General features: G+C 33.8%; 12 protein-coding genes across 12 annotated transcripts; 9 read left to right on the top strand and 3 right to left on the bottom strand.

Moving 5' to 3' along the window:
* Positions 1-106: 106 nt before the first annotated feature.
* Positions 107-3,211, bottom strand: NEPG_02541 (uncharacterized protein; the record flags this gene model as incomplete). The annotated part of the gene is made up of 1 exon (XM_013204914.1): positions 107-3,211. The coding sequence occupies one exon, from the start codon at positions 3,209-3,211 to the stop codon at positions 197-199; it is 3,015 nt and encodes a 1,004-aa protein (XP_013060368.1). The 3' UTR covers positions 107-196.
* Positions 3,212-3,860: 649 nt separating this feature from the next.
* NEPG_02540 (uncharacterized protein) lies at positions 3,861-4,970 on the top strand (the record flags this gene model as incomplete). The annotated part of the gene is made up of 1 exon (XM_013204913.1): positions 3,861-4,970. One exon carries the CDS (start codon positions 3,861-3,863, stop codon positions 4,968-4,970), a length of 1,110 nt encoding a protein of 369 aa, XP_013060367.1.
* A 224-nt stretch (positions 4,971-5,194) lies between these two features.
* Positions 5,195-8,611, bottom strand: NEPG_02539 (uncharacterized protein; the record flags this gene model as incomplete). The annotated part of the gene is made up of 1 exon (XM_013204912.1): positions 5,195-8,611. One exon carries the CDS (start codon positions 8,609-8,611, stop codon positions 5,195-5,197), a length of 3,417 nt encoding a protein of 1,138 aa, XP_013060366.1.
* Positions 8,612-9,278: 667 nt separating this feature from the next.
* Positions 9,279-11,455, top strand: NEPG_02538 (uncharacterized protein; the record flags this gene model as incomplete). The annotated part of the gene is made up of 1 exon (XM_013204911.1): positions 9,279-11,455. One exon carries the CDS (start codon positions 9,279-9,281, stop codon positions 11,412-11,414), a length of 2,136 nt encoding a protein of 711 aa, XP_013060365.1. The 3' UTR covers positions 11,415-11,455.
* A 79-nt stretch (positions 11,456-11,534) lies between these two features.
* NEPG_02537 (uncharacterized protein) lies at positions 11,535-12,511 on the top strand. Its single transcript, XM_013204910.1, has one exon. The coding sequence runs from the start codon at positions 11,547-11,549 to the stop codon at positions 12,345-12,347; it is 801 nt and encodes a 266-aa protein (XP_013060364.1). The 5' UTR covers positions 11,535-11,546; the 3' UTR covers positions 12,348-12,511.
* A 586-nt stretch (positions 12,512-13,097) lies between these two features.
* On the top strand, positions 13,098-13,873 carry NEPG_02536 (cytidylate kinase; the record flags this gene model as incomplete). Its single annotated transcript, XM_013204909.1, has 1 exon — positions 13,098-13,873. The coding sequence occupies one exon, from the start codon at positions 13,098-13,100 to the stop codon at positions 13,863-13,865; it is 768 nt and encodes a 255-aa protein (XP_013060363.1). The 3' UTR covers positions 13,866-13,873.
* A 337-nt stretch (positions 13,874-14,210) lies between these two features.
* Positions 14,211-14,384, top strand: NEPG_02535 (uncharacterized protein; the record flags this gene model as incomplete). The annotated part of the gene is made up of 1 exon (XM_013204908.1): positions 14,211-14,384. One exon carries the CDS (start codon positions 14,211-14,213, stop codon positions 14,382-14,384), a length of 174 nt encoding a protein of 57 aa, XP_013060362.1.
* A 466-nt stretch (positions 14,385-14,850) lies between these two features.
* Positions 14,851-15,981, bottom strand: NEPG_02534 (uncharacterized protein; the record flags this gene model as incomplete). The annotated part of the gene is made up of 1 exon (XM_013204907.1): positions 14,851-15,981. The coding sequence occupies one exon, from the start codon at positions 15,979-15,981 to the stop codon at positions 14,851-14,853; it is 1,131 nt and encodes a 376-aa protein (XP_013060361.1).
* A 1,233-nt stretch (positions 15,982-17,214) lies between these two features.
* On the top strand, positions 17,215-18,153 carry NEPG_02533 (uncharacterized protein; the record flags this gene model as incomplete). Its single annotated transcript, XM_013204906.1, has 1 exon — positions 17,215-18,153. The coding sequence occupies one exon, from the start codon at positions 17,215-17,217 to the stop codon at positions 18,025-18,027; it is 813 nt and encodes a 270-aa protein (XP_013060360.1). The 3' UTR covers positions 18,028-18,153.
* Positions 18,154-18,817: 664 nt separating this feature from the next.
* On the top strand, positions 18,818-19,758 carry NEPG_02532 (uncharacterized protein; the record flags this gene model as incomplete). Its single annotated transcript, XM_013204905.1, has 1 exon — positions 18,818-19,758. The coding sequence occupies one exon, from the start codon at positions 18,818-18,820 to the stop codon at positions 19,736-19,738; it is 921 nt and encodes a 306-aa protein (XP_013060359.1). The 3' UTR covers positions 19,739-19,758.
* Positions 19,759-20,307: 549 nt separating this feature from the next.
* Positions 20,308-21,489, top strand: NEPG_02531 (60s ribosomal protein l3; the record flags this gene model as incomplete). The annotated part of the gene is made up of 1 exon (XM_013204904.1): positions 20,308-21,489. One exon carries the CDS (start codon positions 20,308-20,310, stop codon positions 21,487-21,489), a length of 1,182 nt encoding a protein of 393 aa, XP_013060358.1.
* A 464-nt stretch (positions 21,490-21,953) lies between these two features.
* On the top strand, positions 21,954-22,857 carry NEPG_02530 (uncharacterized protein; the record flags this gene model as incomplete). The annotated part of the gene is made up of 1 exon (XM_013204903.1): positions 21,954-22,857. The coding sequence occupies one exon, from the start codon at positions 21,954-21,956 to the stop codon at positions 22,809-22,811; it is 858 nt and encodes a 285-aa protein (XP_013060357.1). The 3' UTR covers positions 22,812-22,857.
* Positions 22,858-23,290: the final 433 nt, after the last annotated feature.

Here is a 23,290-nt window from a genome sequence, read left to right as displayed (position 1 = left end):
GGCAATAAAAATAAGATGATTAAGGTGGATACGAAAATACTTAGTATTATTTCATAATCACACACAATTCGGGTTATTCAAATTGTAAGACAGGTATACAGTGTGTTAAGAAACTCTTTATTCTTATTTCTCTTATGACAGTAGGCATGCAGGCGCGAAACTGAATTGCTAAAAGCATATTCATTCACTCTGTGTTCTAAAGTCTTCTTCTTCTGTTATAGCCATATGGGGTGCTTAAAACGTTTGAACTTGGCATATAATTATGGGCATGCAGCCGAGAAAGATTCTGCCTATTCTCCTCTAACAGTGTGGCTACACGCCGTGCCAGGCTACTTTGCTGATAATCAGTAGTACTGCTATGGCAATCTGTACTAAAATTTGTGCTTGCATTTAATGCTTCTGCCAGTCCATTATACACACTTAGAATACGATCAAATTTAATCCGATCCATCCCTGATACAACCAGCATACTTCGAATGGAACTGAATATTGCTGCAGTGCATTTTGAGAAATTATAGTCATCTGTGCTGGGATACACAAGAGAAATCTTTGGAGATATTGTAATGTTTCTAAAGCATTCCTTTATAATATAGTCAAAGCTACTAACATCTTGGCAAGATAGTTCTATAATTCTTAAGAGAACTGTGTTCTTTGCTGTTAAATAGTCATCTTCAGTATATGACTCAGTAGTAATTGGCTTTTCTATATACCTTATAATATTCATAAGTGGCCTTACAGTACTATTGTTTTCAGTTAGGGAGACAAGCAAATTCAGTTGGTCTTTGGTTTCCATAGAATAAAACAGATCATCCAGGCACTCTGGCCATACAAATGAACTCAGTTCTACGTATCCACTTACTAGCTCATAAATAAATGCAGTCGATTTAAGATCCAATGCATATATTATAAGAGATTTCATTGTAGGCAAGAAACAATTTAAATATGCTGCTTTTGTTCTAGTAAGATTTACATTAGGAAGGCAGTTATGCATTCTAATCATGTATAGGAAAGCAAACAGGTTGGATTGTGTATCATCATTGCCAATAGGAGACTCTGCTACTATATTAGAAACAAAGCGTATAATATTATGGTCATTAGACAGGTTTAAATACACAGCCTGCAGTAATAGGTACATTGCTAAATCTGCTTTATACTGGCTTCCACAGAGCATAGTATCAAAAAGAAGCTCATTAACACACACTCCTAGATCGTTCTTTATGTCTTCTCTTCTCTTAATAAACTTAGTCACTTTTTTCTGGATAACACTTTCCTCAATAGCTCTGCCGCTGTTCATAATAATATTTATATAGTAGGTAAGCATGTGTTGGATAGCCCCGCCCCCCATTCTAGCAATATCTTCCTTTTTCCACATAAGAATGTTAATATCATGACTCATTAAAGGGTCGTTTCTTGTTATCCGATTCACTAAAAGCATGCATGGAGAAGAGTTTGAAGGTCTGCTTTGCAAATATTCCGTAGATTGTATTATAATTGGCACGTAGTTTGTGCATGCATAGTTTTTGTAAACTATTTCTACACATCCGTATACATCTACTTTTTGATCATCTATGTCTAAAAACAATACATCACCACCTATTGTTAGATTTTTGTTTACTGAGATTGTTCCAAATAAATACTTTAGATATGAGTATATTTGGTTAGTTACATCTTGGCTAATTACATTGTTTAGCTTTCTAACATTTTCTCTATTTATATTATGTATTAGGCCACTTAGGTTGCTTTGCTCTTGTTCATACATTCCTGCTATTTCAAGTATAGCATACAGTATGTTTAAAAGACCTGAGCACATCTTTGTCCGGTTTAATTTTTCATATTTTATCTCTTTGCATTGCAGGTTCTCAACCACCTTACTCCAGTCGTTATGCATTTCCGCAGTTGGCTCTTTGAACATGTACATATATTTGTCAAAGAACTTCTTTAACTGTGGAGATGCAAGCGGCAGGTGCTTGGTTGTGTAGATTTGCTGTTCCATGTCGTATAAAAAGCAGCAAAATAAATTTAGCAGCACTGTCTCCACATAGTTTGTATACTCTGCGGGTTTTTTTTGAGTAGAATATAACCCAAATAATATAGAAGAGGGTGTTGGCTCTTTCCTTAAAACATCAGTATTTGTCATTGCATAATTCTTGTTTTCAAATGGCACCATTTTGTTTCTGTTTAGAATGCCTTCTACCACCTTTACAGCAGATATATACGCCATTCCAGTTGGCTCTTGGGATGAAGAGATAAAATATTTATGAAATATCTCTTTAGCCCGCATTGGCAAGCTAGAATTTGACGACTTATAGTGTTTCATATATTTATACAACATATCGTGGACTGTTTTAATAAATAGTGACATCTCCTCCTTGGATTCTATAAATTCGTATATGTACGTCTGTATAAGGCAGCGCATGCTACTGAAAAACCTCCCTGTTGTAAGGTCTTTGTATTCACACTGCTCACTAATTTCTTGTCTTTCTTTATATGCTTTTTCAGTATTTGTAATAAAAAATGAAAGTACATCTATGCTCTCTCCGGGTAAAATCGTCTCAAATCTCAGAAATGGCAATATTTTAGATTCCTGTATGCTGCATAACAGTCCCCATCCAACTCTTAGAGCATCGCCAGATTCACCGAACCCTGTTAAAACTACTTCACTTCCTCGCCCTTTTCTATCAGTAGACATAGGCAGAGGAATCCCTTCTGAAAGAAGCAGCAATGCAGACAGAATAATGCGCTGTTGTTCTTTTTTTAGCAAATTTGTAAGAAACATATAAAATGACCCGGATAGATCACTTTTGATTGACAAAGACCCATTTGAGGATGGAAACATCCTTAGAAGAGTTGTATAATACTCTCTACTATACGTGTCTAGCTCATCTTTTGTATATAAATTACTTTGCACTCTGTCCATCTTATAATTCCTCCTGTTTATATATAGAGTGTTTTCAATGCAATCTATAAGATCTACTTCTATCTTGCTTTCTGTATATATCTCAGGGGAGAGAAACCTTTTTTTCTGCATAATCCCACCATTGACTATTATGCGGCCAAAGAGTGGATTTAATGACTCTTTCGGATTGATCAACAAACTTCCTTCTGTTTCATTATGGATTACTTCTCTCTGTATGCTTTCGATCTCAGATATTTTTAGTCTTCCCCATACATTGCTTATGATCATCAGGTTAATCACCCAATATATATTCATAAAAAATAATTAAATTTTTCTATTTAACCCGAAATAAAAAAGTGCCAAATTAAATTTGTAATTAAGCCCGCCATCATTATTTGGAAACTTTGCTTAATAAGTGCTTCTGCAATACTAGCATATAGTGATGAATAGAATTAATTTTGTATACACATAAATTCAAATACTAGTACAATTTTATATCTAATAATTATGAATTCTGTCTATATTCTCATACTAATAAATATTCATTTAATTTCCTAGAAATGCAAAAATTATAAAACAAATATATAAAAATAGAAATATATTACAGTGGTGTGTTATAAAAGAGAAGTAATATTCTCTATAAGTATATAGTACATAGAGGCAAATATAGAAAGAAAATTAAATTGTTGTATGCTAAGACTAGCATTTGTGTAGCACGACATGAGTTATCGGAATGTTTACATAAACATGGCAGCACAAATTAAATCAGAAATTGTTGTTGGCGCAATATGTCAACATAAATTAAATTGCTTATACGGACTGTAAATACGTATACAAATTCAATAAAGGTCAAAGTTTAAGAATGCTTTTTCTTAGGAAAACAACTATTGGAGTTTTTAATTTATGTAAATAAAGGAGAATTTGATTTTATATAAACTATAAAATTTTTAGTATTTTAAAAATTATGAAAATTCTTCAGTTCAAAATACTTTTGGCAGTTATTGCACTAGCTATGTATATACAGTATAACGCAGTAATAGCAAGTTCGGATGATAAAAACCATCCAGAAAAAACCACAATAAAAAATCCACTATTAGAAGAGACCATGTCGGAAGAGAGCTCTAACTATGCCGGTGGTTTTAAAGATAAGAAAAGTCTTTTTTTATTTAAGACAAATTGTTCTATTGCCAGGCTTACCTCTAACATTCAAGAGGGTCTATTTGCTTCCTTTATGGGCATGTCTCAGTTAAAAGACTATTCTAGTTATTTAAGTCTATTGTGCACTGCGTATGAGAACTACAAAATTGAATTAAGCAGAAAAATAAAAGAAGTTTATTCACAAATTGGCCTAATAGACATATATCAGACAAAAATATTGCTAGAATTGGAACAAATGAATGAATGTATAGAATACATGCTTAGTTCCATTAAATTAACCACTAATAATATTCCAGAGCTTTCAAAGTATATTGTAGAAGTGATGAATACAATAAAAGACTTAGAGAATACAAAGATGCCTTATAGTAAATCCACACCCAATATAACCAATAATGGATTAGGCAGTGAGAAAAAAGAGGCAGAAGAAGCTAATAATAAAGAATTAGAAATGTGCAAAATAAAAAATACACTACAGCTAAAACTAATGAAGCTGGATACCTCTATAGCCATTCTAAAACATAAAAAAACAATAATTTTGGAAAGGAATAATTTCGAGACAAAAATAAAAGAGCTAATTAGTCAGTCATACAAAATAAATCTGCTTGCCATAAATAACAAAGAAGATCCAGCACAAAAGAAAAGACTAACAGAAATAATAGAAAAGTTTCGATTGCATGAAAGAATCTACTGGAACAAAGTTTCTGTGGAACATACGGGATACATAAAAGAAACTTCCGAGCTAATGAAGTCTTCGGCCCAAGACAAGTATAGCCTGAAAGAGCTTATAGATAAAATCCAACCCCACATATCTGTAATTCAGAAGCAAGTAGAAAAAGATAAAGAATTTCTATTGACTATACTAAAAAATACCCCAATAGTAGGAACCTGCTTTGCATTTAAAAAATGTAAAGAATAAATAATTTTATATTTTAATAAAGTATACTTAATACGAAAGACGGCTGTAGACTTAAATAATTTTTTATTTCTGGCTTTATTTCTAATTATAATTAATATATGTGATTATAACCAGAGCTTTATTATAAAACTTAAGAGATAAGATGGAAGGAGGCCTTAGTGTCCATCATCACACTTGAAATTCTTTAATAACTAGAGAAAACTAGTTTAAATTAGAATAGTTTGCTAGGTTATATTTTTCGAATTTTTTATAAAAGGTAGTTTGGATATTAAAGATATCTTTGTTTCATATATTTTTTTAATATAACTTAAATTTGAGATGTTGCGATTGCCTTTTGATTCTTCTTCAATCAGATTACTAAGTGTCACGATAGTACTACTCAGTCTAGATTTATTATGCATATCCCATTTGGTTATATCTGTTAAAGAGGGATTAAAACTATTTAAATGTATATCTGCACACTCAATTATGTTTTTCTTAAATACATCTATGTCACTACACATAATGATTAGAATTTTTTGTAAAAACTCATTAACTAAAGTCTGATGGCCGTCTTTAAAAGTCTTCTTTATATGCAGCACAATGCTTTTTATATGGGTCAAATCCATACCCATATCAGTCAAGCAGCAAAGCATATTTATTTGATTTTCATATGAGAGATTCTCAAGCAATTTGTGTATGTGTGGCATATTATATGTAAGGCACATTTTTATATGACTGTGAAGTAAATTAACAAGAACTTCCTTTAGTTTGTATGAGATCAAGGTCTGAATAGTCTCAATGAAAACATTTTCATAGTTTGGGAGCAAAAAAAAGAGCTTAGGATCGATTTCAATATTAGATAAATATTTCTTTGTTTCTGGAAAATACCCAAACATAAATAATAAAAAGCTGCATAGATCTCCATTATCTAAGCCAACTCCAAACAATATATTGGATATCAATAATAAAAGGTTGTTCTTTTCACATATAGTCGAATCAAGGCTATGTAAAAATAAAATTTTGGCTATAGAAAGACGAAGACTTCTAGAAGAAATATCACTAAAAGTCAAACCTCCATTTGGTAAAAAGGGTTGTTTGTTTTTTATCTTTCCCAAGATATAGTTAATTATATTTATGAGATTTTGGCTTTCTATGCAATTCGGGTTATTAGACGTAACATATTTTATATATGCAGAGCACTCGCCATGAATCATGGGATATTTCATAGACATCCGATTATTAAATGCATTTATTCTCTGAGTAATAGTGCGGTTTAACTTAAAATTATTGGGATTTTCAATTATAAGCTTTGTATTTGTTATATTATATGGAACTTCATAGTCTATTTCTGTTATAGGCAATAACATATGTTTTTTTGGGGGCGGATAAATCAATGAAGGAAGTTTTGCTTTCGGGTTACTCTTAGATTCTTCATTCAATTTCTCAGATTTTAGATTATTCTTATCAGAATCTTCTTTGCTATCTGGTTGTGTAATTAAAGATGCCTTTTCTAACATATTAATTGGTTCAATTACCCAGTTCACAGAATAAGTTTCTTCTGACTCATCTTGATATGCTATAATTATCTGCCCAAATAAATCTCTCTCTTTTTTAGATACAAATTCTTTTCTTAGAATACACATACTAATAATTGCAGTCTTTTTTACTAATAGTAGGCTTAACAAACTAGATATATAGGTTTTAATGTTCCTTGTGATTTCTTCTATGCAGCCATCATTCTTAACTAAATTTAATATTTCTAAAAATCGGCTGTTCTCTATTGTATATAACCCAGTTATATGTCGAATGACCAATAGTATATTTAACAGGCCTGAGTTTAGCTGTAATGAGCTTGGCCTAATATATCGTATATTGTTGTCCGCTATATAAGAAACTACTTTATTCCAATCATTATGGACAGTTCTGTCGGTTTTTTCAAACAAATGCTTATACTTTGTAAAGAGCTCCAATAATTCAGAAGACGGACTGGTTATTTTGGGGCTAATCGTGTACATATGATCAGCTCGGTCATAAAAGCAGATGCATAATATGCCTAGAAGCATAGTCTCCACATGATTAATAAATTTAGGCAGATGCATAATTTCACGATTCAATTCTATACTGTATTTATCATTTAAATTTAGGTTTAAAGCTGCACTACACAGCGATAATAGTTTAATCACATTCTTCGGGTTATGGGTTATCGGGCATTCTATTGGATAAAACATTTCTGTGTTTATAGACAGCGGATTATTTCGGGTTATTTGGTAGGAAAGGAATTTTATGTCTGGTATAATTGACGGGGCTCTTGGATTATCAAAGCTTATATTAGTGAAATAGTTATTAAATAGCACAGTTGCGTTCTTTAATATATCACTAACAGGTGGAATCTGGCTTTTTTCTATTCGATATACTATATTCTCTGTATTTTCATTCAGAATATTCAATCTGTTTTTCACACTCTTCATCAAGTCAGTGTTTTTGTTCCTAGGTATATACTCAAAAAGAAGGTTATTAATCTCCTGCAAGTATATGGCCATATTCTCTAAATTGTTTATGTACTCATATATGTAGATGTTTAAAAAAAAGGTTGAGGAAAACACAAACTCCCGAAAGTTCAAATCACTACACATATTATAGAGATTGAATTCATTGGGATTTATAGCCTTTTTAACTAAACTTCTATTAAAGCTTATGAAAAATTTAAGTATATCAATCACATCTGGCCGAGAAACTATTACAGATGTATTGGAATACGCGCAATCTGATGATTCATCATGTGAGATGGCACATTTACAAATAGTTTGGATTTTATCTATGTTAATTCGAAAACGCTCCATTCCACTGACAATACTTCTTAGCACAAACTGCCTACACCCATTCTTATTTGTTTCAATTGACACCGGCATATATAACCCCTCTGAAAGAAGCAGCAAGCATGCAAAAAACATATATTTAGATTTTCTAGTTTCTATGTCTGTTATAAAATTGTAGAATGAATGTTTTTCGTCTGAGTATATGGACTCATTTTTTTTGTCATGGTATGATGGAAATAATTTGTAAAATACATCATAATACGCTACAAGATAATCTGGGTTTTTTGAGGGTATTTTTAAATTATGATCTAGCGGGGGTTTATTAGAGTTTGTTCTATATATCATTGAATATATTGCTTGATTGTTAATTGCACTAGTATTTCTATTATGTTCTTCTTCTTTTTGTATAATACTTTCTATGAGATTATCTGCACCTCGTGCTTCTGGTGTTTCACTTTCTTCTTCATTGTATTTTAATTGCCCATTTGGCGGCCTTTCTATTTTTTTAATCCTCATTTTGCAAGTTGCATTCGCATTTTGGGTAAAGGAAATTATAATATCTAAATATCCCATCCTTTTAAGTATGCATGCTGTTAAAGGAGTTGCATTACTGTGCTCATTTGGACTTATGTTTGGGTAAACAGTATTAATAATTCCTATATAAGGTATTTTTTGAATAGAATCGAAATATAGTCTAGCAGTAGTCTGAGACATAACCAGTAAAGACAGCATAATACATACTATCATAGATGTGCTTTGTTTTGTTTTATATTTTTTGTTACACTTTCTTATTATAGTTAGTTCTTTCATTTCTTTAAACATCTTTAATATACGTATCTTCATTTTAATTGTTAAAAAAACTATTCTAATATAAAAGCTATTAAACAAGTATTATATAACTATTGCAACAGCAAATATCTTTAAGAGATAAACATAGAATAACCCAAAAAATGTTATGCAATGAAGAGTTTGCATATGTATATAAGAATGGTCTAGACCAAAGAAAAGAATGATATTTAAAAGAACAGATGCATATACATTGGATGAATAAAATGTGCTCAAAAATATTTACTAGGGGCTTTATTAAATTATTATACTATATGCAGCTGTGCTAGACATTTTAGATACAGTGTTTTATTATGTGCTGGTAAGTAACAAAATATTTTATATAGGACTACAGAGCGCCAGTTAAATTCTTCTTTTGTAATGTATATAATGTCTTATATATAATGTCTTTTATAGTGTAGTCTTACTATATTTACAGAAACAATATCCTATCACTGAATGCTTTGTGTTACTATAAATACTATGCTGAACAACATGTGATTATAGACTCATCTAAATGCAGTTTGTTTGTTGTATTGGGGTGTTTTTATAACGGACAGGTTATTTCCGAGCGTTCTTCTTATTAAGATGGTGCTTTCTGGCCAGGCCGCGCATTTCAATTGTTTGGTTTATTTTATATTAAAATGTTTCTATAAGACTAGCACAGAAAATTATTTAAGTTTACATGATCATGAACTTACGACCGCAGCACGAGAAGCTTCTAAGAGAAATTTATAAGAGAGACGGGTCAGTGGATGAGCAGAAGCTGTCGTTCTTTAAACATTATCTGCAGCAGAAACCCATGAAAATCTCAGAAACCATTAATATACTAAAGGATTACACAAAGAAGTATGCACAGTCAAATCAGTTTGAAAAGCATCTAACTACGCTTGTGATATCTTCTCATCTAGTTCAAGACTATTCTATGTTCTGCGCGTCCTTTGAGGTGGCTGCCTTAAAGCTTATCAAGACCCACCTAAAGGTTATCTTGCGGATTATGAAAAAAGGTCCGCAGGCGTGCCCTGCTGGATTCATTGATATATGCTGCCAGGAGATAAAAAGATGCTTTGTTTTGTTTACATATGCAGGAACGCGGTGCTCTGAGGCAGAAAGTCTTACCTCCCAGATATTTTTTGCTATTTGCAGTGCAATAGACAGTGGGTTTATCTCAGAGAAAAGAGAGAAAATGGAGATTTCAGAGATATACGAAAGAATATCCCAGGTGTATGCATGCAACTGGAGCACTCTATCAACAATTAACATAAAGAAAAAAGAATGCACAGAGGATGAAAGAATGTCCAATATAAAGGACCCAGACGATGAGTCATACAGCACAGATGCAACGGCCTCATATAACTTTGCAGAAATGTCCTATAACTACACAGACGACAAAACTTCTTCTTCCTCTTCCATATTCCCGTTGCTGGAGAAAGGAGAGGGCGAAAAGGCGCTTGATAGGGCAGAGGAGGTTGAAGACCCGCAGCAGGACACACTGTACAATCCAGACGCCAGCCGAATCCAGGAACTGTCTATACGAAACAGCACATCTGAAAGCGTCAGAAAGGAGTTTATTACAGGGAATGGTTTTATTGTCAAGTCCGATAGCATGGGGCGTGCAGAGTTTAATGATATGTTTCTGCTTACTCTTCTTTCTATGATTATTAAGGCAGCTGGTCTATTAGTGCGACACCCAGAGAAGAAAATATTCAGCTTAAACCGCGCGCTGATTAAGGCAGCATCCTTTAACAGGGAAATCCGGCAGGACATATTCAGCACGTACTTCCATCTTCTTGCGCCAGCGTCTATCCTCTCTACAGTGGTGCACCAGGCCTTAGAGATAGCAAGTGAAAGAGAGATTGACAACATGCACAGTATTATATACTATTATATAAGCAGTGACTGCTATGCTGACCTTATCAAACAGTCTAACTCGATTCTTACATCGCGGCGGCTTAAAATGTTTGAGTCTGCTAATAATGAAAAAACCAGACGTATGTATGTTCTATTACTACTTCAAACCGTGTCGTTCATAAGCGAGGTAGAAACAACCGTACCCACTGCACAGATAGCCAAAAGTTTCTACTTTCTTCTAAGGTCTCTCTTTCCAAAGAAGACACTCTTCCGAAAAATAGTCCTTACAGACGCAGACCTTCAGGAAAGAGCACTAACAATCAAGTACTTCAAGCTATTTATGACCAAGTGTCAAGACAAAGAAAATTTATTTCACTCCCTACTGAGAAGAACTTTTCAAAAAGAGGTGGGGATAGGAACATCTACAGTTCCTGCCGACTTAAAGCTGCTTATTTCAAAAGAGCTAGAATCAACAATTATGCATCTAGAAAAGTGTTCGTCTTTAGGGCTGCTTGAAGTTTTGCTGGAAATAGCATCTTCTCCGAATTTGCAGTTCCGTGAGTACATAAACAGCACTCTGGAATTAATGGTTGAAAAGGGTATTCTTGAAAAAAGGTCGCAGTTTGAAGAGCATAAAAGAATTAGCCTCTTTGCGAAAATAAGAACCCAGGCCATACAGCATGGCGGGCTCTATGTGTCTCTCCTAAAAAAGTCAATTTATACGATAAACAAATCTGAAATAAAGATAGTTGCTGGTGTATTTGCGATACTGAACGAAGTCTCTGGCTTGGAGGAGTGTAGCAAGTATGTAGATGTCACAGGAACACATTACAATATAGAAGAGGACAACAAATTATGTAAAAGAGAAAGCAGTGTACAAGGAAGCAGTGTTAGATCTAGTATGACATTTGGGGGAGTCCGTAAGAGTTCAATTCGGCTTTTTGAAATGTTTAAGAAATTGAATAAATAACCATTTCCTCTGCATGCCTCCTAGGTCTTTTACATATTCCATTCCTCCTTCTTCAAATAAATTATTACTCATATCATTCTGGTACAGACACAGACTTGTAAAGTATATTAGAGAGAACCACTTTTTATTTGAATGAAAAGAGTGCGAAGCAAGAAAATAGAAAATGACAAAAAGCTGAGTGTACTATACGAAAGAGAGATTGACATGGATTGTGTGCAGGAGTACACCGGGCCGGCACTCGCGACGGGCGTGGAAAAGGAAGAGGAGGAAGAGCACCACTTAAAGGAAATCATCTCACGGCGGGCTACAGACATACCCACTCCGAGAATAGAAAAGTCCACAAAGCACGGAATAAAAAAAAGAAAGACGGACAATTCGCAAAGTGGTGTATATGAAGAACCCAGCAATTATTTAGCAGATATTGGGGATGTGCAGCAGCCGCAGGTAGAGGATATAATTACGCAGGAGGCTGACATGCCTGCAGACACTCTTCCATTCGTGTGCTTTAGAAAGAGAGAGCTAAAAACCCAGAGAAAGGCAAGGAAGTCTGACAGCTCAATAGAGAAGATAAAGAAGATAAAGGTGGATCTGCAGATGATGAGAAGACTGACTGAGCTTGCTCTGCAGAGGGACAACTATCTCTCGCAGCATCTTACGACAATCTTCTCTATATTTAGCATATGCCGAGAAATGAACAAACGGCTTGACATAGGGGTTCTGAATATAAGCGAAACAATACTCAGAGACATTTTATTTACAAAGATAGTTAGTAAAAGCGATCTTTTCTATAAGAAGATTCCCTCATTCACGAACTTATATTTATGCAGAAAGAGCATTGGCAGTCTTAGAAAACTATTAAAAGCAGGGCCTCCGCCTGAGAACAGATTAGAACTAACCAAAAAGGAAATAGATTACCTGAATACGTATTATTAATGTACAAAATAGATCAATGTAAAAACAGAGTTTACACATAAGATATATATACTATTCTTCGGGTTATTCCATATGGCCTCTGCACAAGAAAGCGCCCCGATGGTTAAAAGCAGCAAGCATTCCAGAGTAAGTATGGAAAATAAAGAATTTAGAATAAAACCGGTTTAATTTTGGATATACAAAACATCTATCCCACAGCAACGCGGATTTGATCTTTGCATAAAAGTGCGGAGTTCTTATTGTATGACTCATATTTATGCATAGGCATATTCATATGTGGCCATCAAATAGATTTAGGAATATTTTTGGGTTGTTTTGTGATTTTGTATGTTTTAATTGTATTTAAAATGTACAGAAAATATTCAGTATATAATACTATGGCACACTAATATTAAAAATATTTGAGCATAACTAATTATTTATATAGAGAATAATATACATATACTCTTTATATAACAAGCCACCTGTGTGATGTATTACTGTATATTTACTATATTTATCACAAAACACCATTATTTTTTTATTGCCACCTAAAACTGTAATAGAAAAACTTATAAAGCCTGCTAGACCATTCTTTCGCAGGGGCTTATATTTTAAAAGTATGCATTGTGTATTTAATTATGAATTTATATTGCATTATTTAAAAAGTGATCTTTTATACAATTTAATATTAATTTCGGCTATAAAGTGAAAAGAATCCATCTGATTCTGGCAGTACGTCATTCTTATAAATAAAACAGATAAATAACAATGTTATCGGTTTTAATAGTTGCAAATTTAAAAATATTTTATTCCATGAAGGACGCGTGCGGTAAAAAACAATTCAGAATTGCAATTGACGGACCAGCAGGGGCAGGAAAGACCACACTTGCCGGATTGCTTGCCAAAACATTGAATTTCGAGCATATAAACACTGGAATGATATATCGTGCACTCTCTTACATATTATTAAGCAAATTTGCAAATGAGTCTATACTAGAGCTGGAAGAGACAATAAAAGAAAAGAAAAACAGAATTACTGATATAATCAGCGCATTTTCGCCTAGAATAACCAAAAGCAGTGTGGTTGTAGAGGGCACTGATATAATTGGAGAGCTCAGAACTCCCAGAATAGATTCTGCCGTGGGTATTATTTCAAAGTATGAAATAGTTCGAGAGAGAGTGAAAATTATACAAAAAAGCCTGATAAGCGCACATCCCCAGGTAGTAGTAGAGGGAAGAGACATTGGATCTGAAATTATTCCAGATGCTGAACTAAAAATCTACTTAGAGGCATCTGTAAAAGAGAGAGCCATTAGAAGAGAAAAGGAGAGATCAAAAGACGACTCTATAGAAAACCAAGATAAGTTAAAGCAAATCGAAAGAGAGATAAAGGAGAGAGACTATCTTGATACAACCCGAGAAATATCACCGTTAGTTAAGCCAGCGGATGCTATAGTTATAGATAATACAAGCTTAACAGTTAGTGAAACTGTAAGGAAGATTCAAGAAATAGTTGAAAAAAGAATGAAAATGTAATAAAGGCATTTAGACAAGTAGAATTCCGTTTAAGTAAGTTCATTATGTATAGAAGCCAGCTTCCTCTTGAATGCCTTCCAGCACTTTTAATAATTTATGCTGCATTATATAGAGGCAATTCTATATTTACTCAGTGCGCTTATTATGAAACTATAACCTGTGCTGTCCACTGTATAAAAACATAACAAAAGATTTTCGGGTTATATCAGGATCTTTTATAGAATTTAAGGTTTTCTGGTTATATCATTCATTCATATAGAATGATTACTTTATGACATGCTCACGAGGAGGCACCGTTGCCGCCTGGATAACATAGTCCAAGATAGATAGAGATAGTGTTGAGAGATGCTCTTTATTGTGATTATTAGAATATTGGGATGTGCGCGGACGCGGAGTCCTTGTGGCACTATTGGCGCTGAGCCTTTTAGTAAATATGTTTCTTTGTTGTCCCGTGGTTTCTCCCATCTTTGTTTGGGTGCGTGCTACTTATATAGTCCAAAGTTGATCGGTGATTCTTAGATCCCGGCCTTTTGTCATGGCGGGATCACCGCGCGCGGCGGCGCATTGGCGGATCGGTATCGGACCCGCGCGCTTGGGTGATGGTGTCACCACACTTTATATTAATTTTGTGTAAATATTTATGGGTGCATAAACAACATATCCTATAATTATATCATTGCACAATGTCTACTATATATTATAAACATAGCTGCTTTAAGCAAGCTAGTTCGGGGTATTGCAATAGAAGGAAGGTTTTTAATCAGCCTAGTCTTTATTTTGTCTCTTTGCCATTATTAATAGGCTATATAATAGAAGTGTCTTAAATATTGTATTTTATTTATAATATTCTCTTCTCATAACCCGAATTAGTTCTTATAATATTTGTGAAATAACTATGCATAAATATATAGTTATTAGTACTATAATTCGCAGTATACGAGATCTACATGAATTTAATTACTCTATACTGTGCTGCTTTAATATGCTATACTTTAACTTCATTATTAACTTCCTCATACACTTTTTTATATATCTTTTCAAATTCTTTCTCTGACTTATAGAACCCATCAAGTGTGAATTCAAATAGTTCTGTGAACAGCGAGTCTGCACATTGATTTATAGCAAACGAATCCATAGGTATAGTTAGAGTCATTGTATTAATCACAATATCCGAGAGAATCCTGTCTACTTCAATATAAAATAGTTTAAGCTCATCACAGTTTGTATAAAATTTATATATATACATCCTTATTAGAAATCTTAGAGAGCCTAAAAATTCATTTGCTTTAAATTCATCAAATGTACTTGGCTCTTTTCTCTGTTCTGGCTTCAGTAACTTGCAGATCTTTGTATATTTTTTAAATAGCCTGAATATTCTAGATACATCCGGCAAGTACTTATTTAAAGTTCTGTCTATTTCAATATGAAAGATTGGTTTTGTTTTTTGGTAGTTCGTTAGAATAAGAATTATTTCTTGTTTTTTCTTGCATGAACATATTTTTATTGGAACTTTTATTCCCTCAGAAAGAAGAAACAGCGAAGCAAGAATATAATTCGAATATTTTTCAACTTTTTCTTCGGCAAGAAAATTTGAAAATGAATATTTTTTGCGCTTGTTAATAACTATAACGGTATTTTCTACATGGGCACTGCTGGGTTTATCACAATTTGAATTCACAATATTTGGCACGGAAGTATTTTCAAATATAAACATGTCTAGAAAGGCTGCGTTGCACATATTGTAGTACTCTTCTAGTATTAAACGCTTTTTCTTTTTTATTGGCATAAATTTTTTCACTATATTAGGTAGTATATTAATAGATTTTTTTGGAGTATGCAGTCCTCCCAAAGAATTTTCTTGGTTTTCTTTGCTTTTTAAGTTTTCATAATACTCTTTCATAATTAATTTTTCTTCTATGAAATACGGGTAAAGTAGGTTAAGCGCCCCCTTTAAAGAAATTGCTATACGTATTGAATTTTGACACATAATTTCAATTTCATGAATTTTAATAATCTCGGCATACGGCATGCCTTGAGTACTGGCCTTTTTCATTGCTATTAGTAAGATATGTAATATTCCAAAAATTATTTGCCTTTTCTTCCTTATTTTATGCATTTTCAAATAAAAAATTATCTTTTTTATGTCTATTTGTTGTATTTGACATTTCTCCAGAATTTTAATTTATTTAAAATTTGATACCCGAGCAGCAAGCAAGTTATATTAAGTTAATATGAGAGTAGAATACAATAATGAAAAAACAATGATTTAATACACATTCGCCATACACTGCCATCGTGCTAAAGCCTATTAGAATGCGTATGGACTTCTAATCAGCTGCCACCGGTTGGTCATGGCACTATTCAATAAATATTTTTACATCTAAAAATATTCCTAAACACTGACTGACTAAATACAAAATGTTTCAATAACTCAGAAAGGTATAACGCACATGAAAAATTAAAATATTCTTCTGGCTATTCCTATGAAGCTATAAATGCTTTTCAGTGGTTTATAATAAATGTTGGTTTTGAATAGTGAGATCCAGAATGCCAAATAAAATGATGATTTTTGAAGTGCTAAAATATGTGAGTAACAGCATTTATGATGGGAAGTCGCCTATATAAGGACAACGTGGATTAAATAAAGAACAAGCTTTCGTATGTCTGAGCCTTCAAGGAAAAAAGCAGCTATAAATAGAACTTTATACATGTTTTACTAAAATAAAGAATATAATTAGGTGGTATAGTTACTATTGACACAGTAAGCTTAGTGTAAACTAGTATTAACCTTTTATATACACGTGTTTATTTTGCCGGATTTTTTCATATTACAAGTCACGTATACTGAAAATCTCATATGTATTGATTTAGGTCAACAGAAGCAGTAATATTAAACTAACTTAAAGCCTCATAAGGATGAGAATTAATAAAAATTTTAACATGTTTAATAAATTCAGATGTACTAAACTAATTATTTTTATTGCGCATTCTCAGAAAACCTCTTCTGTTTAATATATTCTATCTGCTTGTTTTTATAATTCATCTATATTTGTATTTTAAAAATCTCCTGAATATTTATTTAAGATTTCATGTTATTTAAGATTCACTATATCTATTTGTATACATACATTAATTAGACTAGAGGCTCGATTATGCACTATGCTGCATTCTAATAAATGCATAAATACTATTATTTTCTTATATGTTTATGACTGTAATAATTTATTGCAGCAAAATAAAAGTGTTTACATGATTGTCTTTTGCCGTATCTTCTGCTCGAGTAGGGGCACTGGTTGGCATCTTAACTCTTTCGGGTTTATTACAGAATGTTTTTATTTTTTTATTTATAATGACTAATAGCTCTGCAGTCTTTGAGGATATTTGCGGCCACATTATAAGAAATGAAAATAAAGACGAGTCACTTAAGCAGCTGCGTACTATTCTATCGGAAAAGGCCGAATGTAAATCTAGAATAGTTCAAGAATTTGGCATTCTAACCGTGTTTCTTAAGGATATTTCATCAATATATGAGTACTTAACTCTGGAAAGAGCATGTCTTCCAGAAAACATCTATACAGTTCTTGAAATAATCATTCTATTAACAGATGAGGACAAATTTATATCATACGCGATTGACTCAAATTTACTTTTGTTTCTCTATCCAATAATCAACTCCTCTATTAGAAATGAAGAGATAGAAGAGTTAAAGTACATTACACTAAGGATAATTAAGTGCATACTACAAAGAAACAAGATAGAGCACTTAATTGAGTTCTTCAAAAATACAGAGCTAGTGCCATTATGTCTTCGCAATATGGAATTAGGCCGAAAAAAGACAAAAATAGAGGCAAGCGAGGTGTTCTATCTTATAATCTCGGTTCAGGAAGGGCTGGAATATTCTTGCCAAACATATGATCGATTTATGGCAATTTCAATGATTTTAAACTCTGTCTTAGTACAGATGGAAACCATTCAGTCTCCAAAACTATTGGAGCTGACTATTAAAATATATACTAAATTGTGCGATATGCCAAATGCAAAGATTGCATTTAACAAGAACCGGCCGCATATGCTTTATACAGAGAGCATACGAGAAATTGTTAAATCAAATCCAGCAGTAAAGGCTGCATACGATGAATTTTTGGCAATACTTCAAAACTAGCCTTGAATGAATTGCTATAGTAATACGTCTAAAATACATCTGTAAGTATTCTCTATACACACTACTTCGTTATGGCAATTGAAAATATCCTAGAAGTTATTACATACAAAAAAATAAAATCCTTCTGACATGTATAATAGAATATTTACAGTATTAAAATTAATTATAAAATATTTGGAGTAATTTAAATTAGTATCAATACATTCATATAACCCGAAATTTTACTTCTTAGCTATTTGAATAAAATTAAATTTGAAACATCAAATATATCAATTTTAGCACCATAAAAACATAGAAATATACATAAAACGGCCTAAAGAAGTTATATATATTCATATATAGCAACTTGTTTAAACACTTAACAGAAAAGGCCGTAGAAGTTTTTTATTTTTACATAACTTTTAATGTTTTATTCTTTTTGTGCAGTAAACCTATGTTACCAAGGCAGCAAATATTTTTATACCCGAGTAAAAAACATAGAAAATTACCTGAAAATGGTTGATTTTTTTCTTTTTCCAGTGTATATTTCAAGTATAATCGACTGTGCCTCTAGCTATATATCCAGATATGTTGAGATATATTTTTTGCTCGCCTGAAATTTCTTTATTTTAAAGAAATACTGCGCTGAGTTCTTGTAAAACAGCAAGATATCCCTTTCAAGTTGTTTATCTGATCTTTTAATCTGATCTATATTGCACTTCTTTTGTTTTTGATTGATTTTGACGTGTTTTTACCCGTAGAAATTAATCTATTTTTATTTTTATTTTTTATTAGATAATATTTGTGGTTTATGAAAGACAGAGAGAATTCATTTGCTGTATCCCCATTCATCAGTGATAATATTTGGTCTTACATGAATAGTAAAGACTGGAAGGTGATTGGAAACTCATTTAGAACGCGGTCGAATAGTATAAATAGCCATCCGCCTAAGCCAGCTACACTTGCTGACCAAAAAGAAGGCAGAAAAAGAAGTATGTCCCTAAATAACATAAATTTGTACAACTCTCTACCAGAGATAGCACCACTCATAAACAATACGGCGGAATTACACAGTGCAATTGGCTCTAGAACAACCCACCAGATATACTCAGAAAAAGCTAGCCTGGCACATCTTAGGCGGCACTCTTTGGATCCGGCTTTGTTTCAGTCAGTAGCACAGAGGGCGGCAGAAACAATCAGAGGAGAGACAAGCAGGGCAGGTGGGTACTTTGGTGGCAGTATATGCATTGTACAGTTTGGCAGTGGATGCAGGTGTTTTGGTATATATAAAGGTATTTTTCTTACCAAAGGTACTTTTGTAATAATAGAGGCAGACAGAGGAGAGGACTGTGGCTCTGTCATCGATGAATCAATTAACCCCGAGTGCATATCAGAGGTGGCGGAAAAGAACAATATATCTTCTCTAGACGCAAAGAAAATATATAGAATTGCAACAGATAATGATAAGATTTTGCTACTTGAACAAAACGAGTTAGAACAGACGGCCATAAACAATTGTAGGCAAATGGTTAAAGAAAAGAAATTGCCCATGGAGATAGTTAGTGCTGAATACCAGTGGGACCGCAATAAGTTGACATTCCATTTTAAAAGCGACAAAAGAATTGACTTCAGAGAGTTAGTTAAAGAACTGTATAAGACATATAAGACGCGAATATGGATGTGTGCTGTGGAAAAAAAGGGAAGCAAGAACATAATATATAAACATGAATAAAATAGTCCTGTACAAGAAGGAGGCTCATATGAAGTGGGTTTGATTTAGTTGCTATACGTGCACACTATGTCCTATGATAGAAATTCCTCTGCTGTAATGAATGAGTGCTTGTTACTTAGTAGAATTTCAGAGTTCAAAGTATTTCCAGGCGGACCGGATTATATTATATGCGCATAGGGTGAGAGTCTTTCTATTTGTTATTCTATTGAAGGTGGTATGCTTCTATTCTTTGGTAGAATCAGTTCACTGTAAGTGGCTGAATAACACCAGAGAGTGAGTATTGCTGTGGTGTGGAGACGTATGGATATGATTAATTTATGCGGATGTGCTCTGCTTTTTTATAATTTAATACATTTGGAAAAGTTCTTTGGACTGCCCAGAATGAATAAAATTTTATTGGCAATGATTTCAGAAGAATTTCTCATAGCTCCCTTGCTATGGGGATGCGCTTGACGCCTATGTAATTCTCAGTGAATACGATTGCTATTTCTAAATCTATTTTTAATAATTTCTTTGTTGTTTCTTTTTTCGGTTGTATATAATTTTAAATTTTTTCTATCCCTGTAAGTATGAGTCATAGAAAGTATGAAGCACCAAGACACGGTTCTCTTGCATTCCTTCCAAGAAAGAGGGCAGAGAGAATAAGACCAAGAATTCCATCCTACCCACAGGATGATGAGACACAGAAAGTGCATCTCACCACATACTTTGCATACAAAGCTGGTATGACCCACGTATTAAGAGTGGGAGAGAGAGAAGGCAGCAAGCTTAACAAGAGGGAAATAATTGACCCAGTGACCATTCTGGAGACACCAAAGTGTGTAGTATTCGGATTAGTTGGGTACAAGAAGACCCCAAGAGGCTTGGTCAATGTCAAGACAGTTCTTGCAGAGCACATTGACGAGTCTGTTAAGAGAAGATACTACAAGAGATACTACAGGTCCAAGAAGACCGCACTCTCTAACTACCCACTTAAGTACAAGAATGGAGTTATTGAGCAGGAAATCCAGGCCATCAGAGACAATGCAGATGTTATTAGAGTTTTAATCCACAGTCAAGCACCAAAGATTAAGGCACTTAACACCAAGAAGGCCCATATCATGGAGTCCCAGCTGAATGGTGGATCCATCCAGGACAAGATTGACTTTGCTCTCTCTAACTTTGAAAAGGAAATATCCGCTCCAGACTGCTTCTCTAAAGAAGAAATGATTGACATCATTGGAGTAACCAAAGGAAAGGGATTCCAGAGTTGTACCAAGAGATGGGGAACTACTATCCTCCCAAGAAAGACAAACAAAGGTCTTAGAAAGGTTGCATGTATTGGTGCTTGGCATCCAAGTAGAGTCATGTACTCCGTGCCAAGAGCTGGTCAGACCGGTTTCCACCACAGAGTCATGCAGAACAAGAGAGTATACTTAGTTGGAGATGGGCAGTCCACAGACTCCTGCAAGACAGAGTACGATCTTACTGAGAAGACAATCAACCCAATGGGAGGATTCGCTGGATACGGATATGTAAACAACGAGTTCATCATGGTTAAGGGATCTGTAGTAGGACCAAGAAAGAGAGTTCTTGTCCTTAGAAAGATAGTTGGAAGAAAGTTCAAGAGCGGAAATGCTGAGACCATCAACATCAAGTTCGTCGACACCTCCTCTAAGATTGGAAGTGGTAGATTCCAAACCTCTGCTGAGAAGAAGCAGTTCTACGGAAAACTTAAATCCGATATTACAGCTGAGAATGAACAGGAATAATAAACTCTTTTCATTAGCTATGGCTATATCTGGCTCTTTAATTTTCGTGCACGGCAAGTTGCGCTGCCACTAATATTGTACCACCACCCGGCTCTGCTGCCTTTTAGTCATCCGATGTGGTATTCTCCAATCTGACCATGCGCCATGCGCACTAAAACTTCTGCCCTGGCTTTTTTGTAGTGCAGAAGGCATATTAATACTCTTCAGTATACCTAGAGCATTTCTAGTATACTTATACTATTGCTATACGCTTTAGTATTATATTTTATACCTCTTCAACATAAATGGCTTCGGTCATGGAATCTGCATCTAGCATGAATCGCTGGTTTGTTTTCTGGCTATTAGTTTTTATATCAAATAGCACTGTTAAGCTTCTATCATTTTTTATGTTATAGCGGCGTCTTTTTGTAATGGCGCGTTTTGGTCTATTTTCGGGTTATATTGGTTTATTTTTTTATTATTACATGGAGAAAAAAGATAAATTGAACAGATTTGTGGCCGAGTCTATTATAAACTCACAGACCGGAAATATTTCTAAAGTGTTTTTGGGGAGAATTGACAATGAGCCTGCAATTCTCACACTGAACAAAGTGGCATTTAGCCAGGAATTCATACATCCTGAAAAAAGTCATCTTATACATGAGAATGATGTGTACAGCAGCGGCACATTTGAAAATAGCGAGGCAGTGAAGTATGCCATAATACACCCTGCCACAGAAACACAAATAAAAAAATACACTGCCTCAGAGCATACCATGGTTAGAGAGACTCCTAGTATGTATGCCGATAAAGTGCTTCCACTGGCCCTTAGAAGCAGCCCTAACTGCAAGTGGGTTGATACTATTTTCAGCCAGTCCGCTGGGCACTCTACTCCCTGCATAACTGAAGGAAAAGAAGAAGTTCTTTTTTTAGACAGTGAGTTTCTTATTTGCCCAGATTTAAAATGGGACAGAAAGACCGCTGAATCACTCTACTTGCTTGTTCTGCTAAAAGACCCAGCAATATATACAATACGAGAGCTACGGCAGGAGCACATTCCTCTCCTTGAAAGAATCCAAGCAAGCATTCAAAAAGTGCTCAGTACATACGAATACAGAATGGACCAAGTGATGGTATACTTCCACTACTACCCAACCTTCTACAGAGCCCACATTCATGTTTCTTCTATCTCCTCAAACTGGGCAGGAAGATCCATTGGAAGCTCTATACTATTGCATGATGTTATTGAGGGGCTAAAAATCTCCTCATCGTTTTTTAAAGATAAAACAATGGAAATATGTCTTGCAAAGGGCTCTTATCTATACGAAGCGTATTCTAAATAGACATACCAGAAGAAACTATAACTTGTCTTGCAGTTAATACATAGTATTAGTATTAATGTATAATACAGTGTAGTATTTTATGTCATATTTGCTTGTTATTTATATAACTTTGCTAGGTACGCTATTGTCTGGTCTATGCTCTTTTTTTTACAGCAATACATGCGTTAGTCTCTAGTATCTTTCTAATAACACAGAATTCAACAAAATATGTAAATCTTAAAGGCAGTTGGAGTGAGCCAGTTTTTATTTTTAGAATTAAATACTTTTATGTTTAGTAGGCCTGTGCATTTACATTATTTAGTATATTATTATTTGTAATTATTAGTATAAAAACTTTTTGTTATTTATTACAAATAACAGAAAGTTTATAATTGCTTTATAAATTATCACTATAATACGAAGAAATGAAAGGTATCAGTTGCGAGAAATTTTAGACGAGGAAATCAGCCTTTTAACAATTACGTTTGTTCACGTGGGCC

This window comes from Nematocida parisii (assembly GCF_000250985.1).
Source record: "Nematocida parisii ERTm1 unplaced genomic scaffold supercont1.8, whole genome shotgun sequence".
In the NCBI taxonomy this organism is placed as follows: Eukaryota; Fungi; Microsporidia; genus Nematocida; species Nematocida parisii.
This window is presented reverse-complemented; position numbering and strand designations above follow the sequence as displayed.